At 39.7% G+C, this 11,254-nt stretch overlaps 1 protein-coding gene across 2 annotated transcripts in view; it reads right to left on the bottom strand.

The window, feature by feature from the left end:
• Positions 1-652: 652 nt before the first annotated feature.
• Positions 653-11,254, bottom strand: part of btbd11b (BTB (POZ) domain containing 11b) — a 62,135-nt gene continuing 51,533 nt past the window's right edge. The window contains exons 6-17 of one of the 2 annotated variants that reach the window (XM_003447071.5): positions 10,868-10,957; positions 8,822-8,923; positions 7,060-7,153; positions 6,606-6,741; positions 5,343-5,563; positions 5,064-5,242; positions 3,478-3,583; positions 3,064-3,166; positions 2,513-2,594; positions 2,290-2,358; positions 2,052-2,165; positions 653-1,939 (exon numbers count right to left, since the gene is read on the bottom strand). In XM_003447071.5, the coding sequence (XP_003447119.1) occupies positions 1,730-1,939; positions 2,052-2,165; positions 2,290-2,358; positions 2,513-2,594; positions 3,064-3,166; positions 3,478-3,583; positions 5,064-5,242; positions 5,343-5,563; positions 6,606-6,741; positions 7,060-7,153; positions 8,822-8,923; positions 10,868-10,957 (1,506 nt within the window). In that variant the 3' untranslated portion in view covers positions 653-1,729. The remainder of the gene's footprint in view (positions 1,940-2,051; positions 2,166-2,289; positions 2,359-2,512; positions 2,595-3,063; positions 3,167-3,477; positions 3,584-5,063; positions 5,243-5,342; positions 5,564-6,605; positions 6,742-7,059; positions 7,154-8,821; positions 8,924-10,867; positions 10,958-11,254) is intronic. The other variant, XM_005471072.4, reaches the window with a different exon arrangement.

The following is an 11,254-nucleotide window of genomic DNA, read 5'->3' as shown; positions in this document are numbered from 1 at the left end:
TTCCAGTAGGTTGGCAGCTGGTGGTGTAATGGTTAGCACTGTTGTACTGAAGTCCCGTGGCCTTTCTGCCTGTGACTTTATGATTCTCAGTACTTCCTCCCATAATCCAAAGACAAGTATATTAGATTGGTTGATTGGAATGTGACCCTGAAATGTTGGCTTTTCTTTAACAGTTACAACCTTTCCAAGGTGTAGTCTGCTTTTCCCCCTATGACAGCCTAAAGGCTCCAGATACCCTGAAGTGGACAAGCGGTTAAGAAAACGTATGGACGCTACAATTATGAAGCTTTAGCTACTTGTAGGAGAGTTAATAAAGTAATGCTACAGCTATTTAAAATATAGCGATAGTTAACATGACTCATGCAGTGTATGAACATTAATTTACATTTTACAGTCAGCTAAGAGACTCCATGAATTAAGTGTGTTGTGAGGAATTAACATGTTTTGTGTGTATTTTCATTTATTTGCACATGTGTTTGTGATGCCACATTAAACTGCCTACCAGCTGTGACCTAACCTTCTAGCCGTGGAGAACAAAATACTAAAAAGGGCAACCTTTAAATTTTACATCTGACAGAATTATAGATGTCCCCATGCTCAGATTTTTAGGCCAGAGACTACATCAAATAAATGTGAAAGCAAATAGATAACATTCTTTATATTAATCTTTATAGTGGAAAGATCACACACATACAAGTAATGTGGTTTCACGATCCTTGGAGAACATTTGATATCGTAACGTTCTCAGTTTTAGGACTAAACAGACCCAGCGCCTCTTGCACACACAATGATGACACCATTTGACCGCAACACATTTATAGTGACCCATGCTGAAGACGAAGGTAGTGTGGAAACAGGTCCTCAATGTAATCGTCCAACAGTTCAAACATAAAAACAAGTCACTCCTCTGACATGCAACATTTAAGCATAGATATTTAAAAGATGAGCTTTTTGTTTTTACAGCAATACAGTAACAGTAAAACACATGAGAAAACATCTGTGGATATATACATTAACTTACATTATCAATAGCTCTGTTTTTATGAACAATATTTACAGAGTTACGGCAGAAGAATAAGTCCTCTTTCCCACCAAGTTGCCTGAAGTCACGTGCTTCAGTCACATTACAGCTGGTTGTCTTGTTTGGCTTTAGGGATTAATCAGCTCAGGTCTACAGTAAGTGACTGACAAATACACAGATGAATTTGTCTGTACAGGGGCCACATGTGTAGGCAAATAAAAACGTGAGGCTGAACTTCCTTCCTCATATCCAGGGATAAACTGATGGCGTATCACATTATTCTGATGTTGTTTATTACCTCATTACATAGGTTGAACATTCTCCTCTGAGTTTCTGTAGCCTCAGCTGATCCTGATCAGTTTGACATGTAACAGAGTGTAACACTACTTAGCTGATAGATTTTTGCTGAATAAGGGACACCGTTACAGTCATATATGTTATTGGCAAGTTGTGGCATAATACTGTACAGCTATCGTATGAATGTCATGTTAGTAGACATATATCAACAAGGCAGACAGACAGACGTGTTAACCATCTGTGCTAACAAGAAGCATTTTAGCAACTGATGAGCATCACGGAGAGCAAGACCACGACACCTGATTTCATCTAGAAATTATTCATCGCTCAGATGCATATAAATATAGTGTCACGGCTCTGATTGCTCTCTGCTAAATCTTCTTAGTTTCTGGGTTTAGGAAGCTCAGAAGTTCAGACAATTGATCCCTTGGAGGAGGACAGGTGGATGGACTGGATGCGAATAGCCAAGGTTTTCTCCAAGTCTCGCAGGATGTCACAGCCGGGGCTGTCGGGAGGTGCGTCATAAAGCAGCTGTTTGAAGGGCTCCAACTCAATCAGAATTACCATATTCTTCAGAAAGTAGCCCTCTATGTAGGATGCTAGATCTGGAGCATCGAGAAACTGAAGGACAGGGAGAATATATATCAACTTTTTCAAGATATCACTGATTTTACGTCACTTGAGCGCCACTGCAACACCTCAAAATGCCTCATAGCACAGTATTAGTTTTTACCTTGGTGTGATTGTAGATCTCAACACAAGTGTCTGTGTTGATGTTCTTAGAGCAGATAATCTCACAATGCCTTTGCAGCGCCTCCAACTGGAAAAACTTTGCTGCTGACAGAAGCTGAAAAAACAACAACAAAACAACTCAAAATTCAAGTTCAAAATGTAGTTTTTTAATTTAACTAAAAAAAACCCTGATGATAGACATGTTTATGATTTGTTACTCGAGACACTAATGATCTAACCTCCATAACATCAGTGTTCCTGATGTGCAGAGCTTCTGTCCCTCCACAGTACAGATACTGCATGACAAGCTGATAAGATAAGATCCATATTTTACAGAGTGCACATAGAAAAGGAAACACAACATATATATTTAAAGGAAAGAGTCTGAACATGTGGCTAACTTTGACTTAAAACGTCTGCCTTATATAATAATAATAACATATAATAACATAATAACACTACCTGAAATATTTGATATTTGACATTGCTGATTTCAATGCACGTGTTTTCACCACATGGTCTGTTAGCTAGAAGAGTTTTGAATCTGTAGAGAATGATAAAGAGACAAAAGGAGAGAAATGTCACGGGTTGGTTAACTTGGTCATGTTTTAAGAACTCACTGAATGGAAATAAACACTACTAACATACAACTGCAGGGAGAATACACAAGAGTGGAGACCAAATTAACTGGCATTCTATCACTTCATTCTACAATATTCTAATTTGCCTTATGTGCCTTTACTTATACCCTACTTTGTTATAAATAAATAACATAAAATCAAATAAAATAGAGTTAAAAATCCCTTCAAGATTACAGAAGAAGAAAAAAAGACTAGAGATTCACCTGATAAAGTTCAAAACATCAGAACTCACAAAAACATTACATCAAAAGTATTTTGCTATATTAAAAACAATTCAGAGTTGGGGTAATCGTATTTAGCAGGACTGTAGGGTTACAAAATATACTGTGTAAACATCCTACAAGTGCATTTTAAAGGCGGAGGTTTAAATACCTGTTGGAAGCTGTGAAAAGCAGAACTTTGTGGGCGTAAAAAGGTTTCCCCTCCACCAAAAAGGTCACATCAGACATTTCTTTATTGTTCAGGAAGTGGGGATCTGAAAGACACATGACCAGAAGAACTTTATGTTTTTCTGATTTTCATAAAAAGAGCTGATGGAGTGTTCAACCTAGCCTTGTTACTCGTTCTACACCCATTTCAGCTCCATGCAGTTGATTGTATTGACCTGAAAAGTTCTATTCCAGTTTCTGAACACTAGATGGTGTCATGCACACTTTCTAATCTGCATTTACTAGTAAGGGCTGACTAAAAAAGACAAGACGAATGATTCTGATGCTTCTGCTGCGTGCCTGTATGTATGTGAATACACTTTAATAATTAAATGAAATGATGAAGAAATATGCTCACCCAAACGTGATGACTGCTTCTTCTTGATCTCTGCCAGTTTGGGGATGGGGTAAGGGCCGTAACACTGAGTGAAGATCGCAGCCAGCTGCTGGCTGATCACTTCATTCTGACAAAACACAGACAGAGTGACAGAAGAGGGTAAGCAGAGCTCACCTTGGATGCATCATGCTAAACCAGCATCCAGGAGTCTATGTTATGCAAGAGCATAAGCACATACTGCACGGCGCGCCTCTCCCACACAAACAGCTCCGACGCAAATACCAAGAGAGGTTAAACTTCTGCAGCCTTACCAGGCTTAGCATCCACTTCATTCAAGCAGTCGTTCCAGTAAAACTTGTATTTATGGATATTTCACACATTACAAAGGGGATCAGATAGATATCAGACTTATTTTTCACACCCACACTTCCTTAGAGGTTGCTGTGGTGGGAAATACAGCGACAGGCTGAGCTACTGTAGGGGTGAGATTAAGAGGAAAAGACAGGAGATTTTTTCTTACCCTTCTTCTAAACTTTTCACTTGTGTGTGTGCAGAGGTAAAGTGAAGGTAAGGAGGGGTAGAGGCATGCTACAGTACAAGCCTCATGTGTGCAGTCATCCTGCTTGAATGCAACAAACTGCTAACAAATATGTATTTCTGCTTTGTCTTCAAAATTTTCTATGCTGACAAGAGCGATAGGGAGGCAGCGAGGTAGAGATATACAGATATACATTTAATCAATGTCATCTAAAATGAACTAAACACTAAGAAGCTGAATGAATGCTTCAGAGGAACACGGCAACAGAGTGTCTGGTACAGAAAAGACAAACGGCCTGTACCTTGATGTCTGCAGACCTCAAGGTGATGCAAGCAGAGCCTCTCTCAGAGATGAGGGTCAGTGGCCCCAGCCATACATCAACCAAGACAGAAACAAGGACTGACACTGCAGCAATCCAGCGAAGCATAGCATGTTTGGAGTGTACGAGTATATGAGTATGTGCGTGTGTGCATGTGAGAGAGGTATGCTGCTGGTATCAGACCCATGCACGTGAGTCTCTGTGGCTCTGTTTGTGTATTTTAATTTATATAAGTGGATGCACACTCACACTCTGTAACTGTGCAGTGTTTTTTTCTCATATCAGCAATGACAGCTAACCTATCATGCCATCAGGGCATTATCAAGCTTAAGGCACAGTAGACAAAGCTAAGACGAGTGCCAGGATAAGGACAAGGATGAGCTGGGTGAACTCTAACATTGCCTACCAAGGGATCCTAAGCTGAAGTAATGAGACGAGGGCCTAATATGATAAACTGCAACAGAGAGGAATGGGCGTCTATCAGAAATCATTATCATTTTAGGTAATGGATATTGAGTAAGCCACTGGGGCTCTGTCGGTTACTGTGAAGCTGATGACCTGACTATGTAATAGCATTACTGCAAAAAAAGAGGAGGACATGGCTGTGGTTTATTGAAGAGCAGACACTTAAGAGGATGGAGACTAAAGTGTAGCTCTGAAGAAAATTTTCTTACTTTTACGGTAATGATCCAATATGCCGTGACACTTGCCTGTGTTTTATGTTAACAGGAAACACACACAGGGCAGTACCTTGCTGGCTCTGAGGATCTGGAACATAAGAGGCAGGCCATGCGTAATGAGCTCCTCGGTGTACTCCTCTTCCTCAATGCAGCTGAACTCTTTCAGAAGACCCTGGATCAGAGGTCGGCGGTGCTGATGGAAACATGTGCGCAGAGACTCCAGCCAAGTGTGCAAAGTCCACGGGACTCCTAAGTTTCACAAGTACACCAATATGAAATAAAGAATGTGCCATTTCATACAAAATAAGATACTGTAGAAGACGCATGCACACATTTCCAGAAAACCCACCAAGACTCCGTATATCTATGGTGATGTCTACATGCCCATGTTCAGCACTGTGGTACATGGCTTCTTTCAGAGCTTTAAGTTTGGCTTTTCCAGTTCTGATCAGATCCATCTGAGACATGCTTCTGCCTTCCAGCTCTGAGCCTTCTGCGAGAATCTCTTCCAATGACAAGACATCTCCTTTCCCTTTCTCTGTGTGGGACAACAGCTTGCGAAACACATTTCTACAAATCAAAAAAGGCAAAAGAACAAAAGCAGAGAAAAAAACTGTGGTTAGACTGAACAGATTTCAGGACTCTATTTGACTCATTCTTTACCAAACATGAGTTTGCACCTCCAGCCCTGAATTAGAAGTGGGCTAGATTTTAAAAAAAATGGAAGGACTTGAACATGATATGATAGTAATTGGGGGTCATTACTGTTGTAGTCTGCTGGCAAGTTAAAATAAATCGGCTCAGTGGAAATAGCTGCATTTTGATGAATGGGTGTGGCTGGATAAAAAAAGAGAATGAGCCCATAAGAAGAAACAAAAACCCAGAGGGTTTATGCAAAGAGCTTTATATTTGTGGCATGTAAAGTATACTATATTCACTAGTAAACAGCAATTACACACATCGGCTTTTATACAATTTCATGCAAAACCCACCTGAATAAAGATGCCTTTAGCTTAAAAATTCAAAAATACAGCTGTCCAGCCTGAAAAATAACTAGCAAAAACCAAAAACAAACTGGTTTGCGATAATGCTATATTTTACAGGTCTATATTTCAGAATGATTTCCACCTAATTTGCAAGCACAACCACATAATTTGACACAAAATGAAGTGGAAACATATGATTCGAATGGAAAATTCCCTGCTAATTACAATTTTTGCTTACTGGCTGCAAGAAAGGCAAAGACACAAAAACAGAGACCGTTTATACACATAAGCTTGTAAAGCATTAACAGAAACTATTCTGGATCGATTATTAAAAGACAGTACAGTATTGTACAGAGTACACTGTTTGCAGTATAACCCCATCAGTTTTGCCATTTTGTTAAGCCAAACTTTTAAAATAGTTTTGCAGAGTTTTAAGTCTTAACAATACTTTGAAAGCAACAGAAAGACAATAGGAGGTTACTCATGCAGGAATCTGAAGACCTGTGGTGCTAATTTCACAGACGTCCTCATGGAGGTTGTGTTTGTACATAAATAAGATTATACGCTGAGTACACAGTGCTTGTATGTTTGCTGTTGAAGGGAACATGAATGCATTCGTCACCTACCTGTGCCCGTGTGCTGCTGCCAGGCTATAGGAGTTCATATCGCCTTGTGGTGCAGTAGAAATTCCATTGCGGTACATAGTTCCCACCATGGGGTCAGCGCCTCGCTCCAGCAGCAAACTCACCAGCTCAAAGTTACCTGCACATGAAAAATGACTGGCTCAGTTTAAACACGCACACACACACGGAAATAATAAGATTAAACGAAAATGAGACCGAGAGAAAGATGAGAGCGAAGCACACGTTTCATCATTTGTTCCACATTCATGGCTCTATTTGTCTTTATTCTTCCAGCCCCCAGGAGAAGCAAGCTTCTAAACTTGTAATTCAGCCACTGATCATGCTGACACTCAGGTGTTGTTATCAGCTGAGTATAGATGGCCAGCTGCTGCTGACAGCACGGTGCGATACAGTTGGGCAGGAGGTGGAAGATGGGAGTCCTGCTGTGTCTTAGTACCTGCAGCAGCAGCCAGCTGCAGCGGTGTCTCCGTGTAGTTCTCCATCCCATCCTGCAGGGAGCCTTCCACGTTGGCTTTGGCATCCAGCAGCAGCTGCAGGTGAGGATGCAGGTGAGCATGATTGACAAAGAGACGGAGACAAAGAAGAAGACAAAGAGAGGAGAGTGAGGGGAAGAGGAAGAGTCATTTGCTAATGAGTCTGATTTGATGTCAGGATGGTAGGTTTAACCTAACTGGCTAATTTAAAACACTGCCTATTATTTTTTCTCTTTAAAACAGAAGTGCTACTTTTGGAGAAATAAACTAAATAGATGAAAGTCAAATGTATGAATGTCAATTTTGGCCAACTTTAAGTTTAGTTTTCTTTTTGTTTGTTTTGTTTTTTAATGCATTTTACAAGTTCCATATACAGTAGTGTTGTTTGCTATTAAATGTTATAGGTTGCTAATTTTCCATTAGTTTCTTTATTTTCACATTACAAAACTGTACAAAAAATATATAATAAGAATAAATCTAATAAGAAGCGAAACCACAACCAAAAAAGCTGGAAAAACTCTGTCGATTACAGACAATCCAGGAACCTTTTTTCTTGAATATTTTTAATACATACAGACAACGTTTCCACACCTAAAGACATTTTCTTAACTTTACTGTATGTAGGCTCTTTCAGTGATATAAAAGAAACCTGGCTGCTGCAGCAAAATCTGTTACTGTCGGCCCAAATTCTGCTTTAGCAAGCTCTGAAGGCATGAAAGATTTAGCGCCTGGCACATACACTTATGGGATGCCGTTATAGGGTCTTTGAGGCACTCTTCAAGTGTCTTTCAGCACCTCTTCCGCAAAAACCAGAGAACACACAGAAATGTGCAAGTTTTCTGTTATATTTCTAGCTATTTTAAGATGTGTATGATTATAATAAGAATTGAACCAGCCTACATTCAGGACCCTTTCAGGCCAGTCCAGTTTAACTTTACTTTATCTACATTTAGATAATTCACCTGTACTATACTTCTAGAAAGACTTATTTTCAGCAAAAGTAAAGCTCTTCAAGTTCTTCATATAAAGAGATCCTATCAGAAGTAAACAGAAAACTTAAAATGACACTGACTGCAGAAAATTTGATAATAATAAATCAATTTTATTAAAATTGTTCATTTATTTATTTATTTTTAATGAGCTAATGATCTAAACCATCTCCTTAATGAAAGATATTTCTTGAATTTGTTACATTTTAATGGTACTACTTTATATGACTTTACACCAAATTTACTCTTTTTTTAATTTCAGGGTTTCAGTTTTCTGATGCTCTCAAATACCAAGCTGCAGCACTACCAAAACATTTTCCACTGGACTTTAATGGTTCAAAATCAGATCCCTCAGAGGGCAAACAGAAATAGTTAAATGAGTTCGATAACAATTAGGCTGCTGTGTTTCCATTTTCCACTTGCTAAACTCACTTTGATCCATTTGCTCAAAAGTGCAAATTGACTGGAGGTAGCCATGTGCTGACCTAAAGCATGGCTGCACAATTGCCCTCTTTAAATGTATAAAGCTCATGTTGTATATATTTAGCAACTAGGTCATTTTCACAAACAGAAAATAAAGAGAGAAAGAGAGAGAGGAGAAAACTCTTAGTGGAGAGCCGTCATCATCACCACTGAGAAGCTTTGATGACAGAAATGGCAATGATGACCAACCATGAGCTGAAGCACAACAAAAGGTCACGATGAGAGAATCACAGGTGAGAAAGAATGTCACTACCTGCACCACAGGCACATGTCCGTGTAACACAGCGAAAGTGAGGGGCGTCGCCTGCCGTGTTTCGGGAAAGACTGAGGGGTGCTTGTGCACTGAGTTTGGCACCTGGGGAAGGGACACAGGTAGGTGGGTTGGGTAGGTAGGAGGGACAAAGGTGAGGGAGAGAGATACGAAGCCATTAAATCTACTACATGGCCTACGAGGCACAAGACAAGCAGCTGAAGGGAGGGGAGAAGGGGAGAGAGCAAGCTCTACAGGAGAAACTAGAGTAATTAACCAGGAATCATGGGGCTGCAGAGGACATCCTGCCACTGTGTTTGCCTTCTAATGAACACGATGAATTGATCTGTCTAGTTAGGCCTTGTCCTAATGGTTGCACCCTCATTTTTCGCCCTCTGCTTTGGCTTTTTCTGACAGCGCTCTGAACTGACCTCTCTAAGGCTCAGCTCGCTGGCCAGGTTTAAAAACTAAAAATGTGACATACACGAGACACAGGAGCATGAACAAAGCACAAAGGGACATGTTTTTACTTAAACTGCTCTGGGAGAAAAAGAGGCTGGGATGTCCATTAGATTTTATGAATCGGTACTTAATAGTGTCATGTTGTTGTATGAACCAGGTACCAGCTGAATACAGAAGAGTATACAGGGGAAATACACATCTTTTATTACTTATTGTAGTTACTGTATATTGTGTAAGCTGGCCAAGGTTTTCCTCTGGAAGAGCTAAAGTCTATACTATCAGACTGAGAAGAGATTTTCTGTTGGAGCACTCTTACATAATAAGTGTCAAGAGCACAAGGTAATAGCACTTGAACCAACACTGAAGTCAATGTAGACTATATACTGTAGGCAAGCATTATGGAAATTCCCCTTAAATATGACAGGTCCTTCATTCTTACAAGATTTATAAATCTAATATTGGCGAGTCCACCTGTCAGCACTTTGGGGACATAACCCTTATCTTCTACATGTCCCTCAAGAACACCATCCTCTGAGCTTTCGGAGTTAATCCCAAAGTTCTACTTTGCCATTTTGGCTTATTCAATATTCCATAATTAGTAAGTAATTATGGATCATTTTGGATTGGAAAATTATTAGTTCACTTACACTTTTCCCACTACTGGAACCTGTAGTATTAGTCTGCAGGGTTTTTTTTATTCTTATGTACTTTGATTTAGAAACCAGTAGGAACGATTTATCATTGGTACCCGATTCATACAATGAAAGTACACGATAAATTTTAGTCTGCTGAAACAACATTCATACATAATACATTTCAAAAAATGGAAATACACATGCCTGAAATGAATATTAAAGTGGGTCTTTAGGTTTTAGTTGTTGACAGTGCTTTGTGCTTTAGCCAGCTGTCATGAATGCAGTGGGCTGCAAATCAACTCTGACACAATAGCTGATGGGACATGTTGTTGCTGAAGTGACTAACGGAGATCAGGATCATGAGACCTCAACTGAATGACCTCGCTGATGTCTGCGCAGAGTCAAAGTCACGATTCTCCGCAGACTCTGTGAGGAATCCTGTTTGCTTTAAGTCAGCCGATCTCTATTTTTTCCCGGACATAGAAAAGAATGAGTCAGCAGGAAACCTCTGTGTCACGTTTCACGCTCTAACTGCTGAAATGCAAATAGATTTCAGCGTATAAGAGCACAGCAGTGAGTGCCTCATGATCTTCACCTCTTATACATTTAGCAGCACGACACATGGGAGAAAACGAGAGGAAATGACGGATGACATGTTTGGTTTTCTCCAATTTAAAGGAAAAATAAGTATACAAATACATTTGTTACATTAATGTGTACCGTTATTTCAGTTATTTAAATTGTCTACATATAAAATGGGCATAAAGAGTGCTAATGTCTGACAAAGAGACTTCAATTATACTCAGCAGCTCAATCTTTTAATACAAAAAAGGTAAACGATATTTCTATTCTCTAATCAAAGCAGCGTGGTACAGTTCTGCTGACTTCTGCTCAATGCCAAAAGCAGAACAGCAGGCATAAACTTTTTCTTTCTTTTTTTTTAACCACTGACCTCGCTGTTAATATCTGCTCCTGCATCCAGCAGCATCTGCACCATGGCTTCGTCTCCACGGACACAAGCGTACATCAGCGGGGTCATACCCTACACAAGTAGATGCACAGAGAATGAAAGCAGCTGCGATTTATTCCTTCATTTTCTTGAAACACTCAATGGCATCACCAAATCCTAAAAATTCGCTCCAGGACACCATTTTCAAGCACTTCTAAATTCTCGGGGAATGTCCACTGAGTAATGTGAACTTGAGTTATACCATTTGTTTTTAGCTACAGAACAAGGGTTAATGCTTGGTCTGCTTGTCTTCTTGACAGCTCAAATTCAAGGTTGAGTTCGATGGCAGCAATATTCTGCTTCTGATGAACATTTTAAAGGATACCACAT

The sequence above is a fragment of the Oreochromis niloticus genome, linkage group LG7 (assembly GCF_001858045.2).
Source record: "Oreochromis niloticus isolate F11D_XX linkage group LG7, O_niloticus_UMD_NMBU, whole genome shotgun sequence".
NCBI classification, from domain to species: Eukaryota; Metazoa; Chordata; class Actinopteri; order Cichliformes; family Cichlidae; genus Oreochromis; species Oreochromis niloticus.
This window is presented reverse-complemented; position numbering and strand designations above follow the sequence as displayed.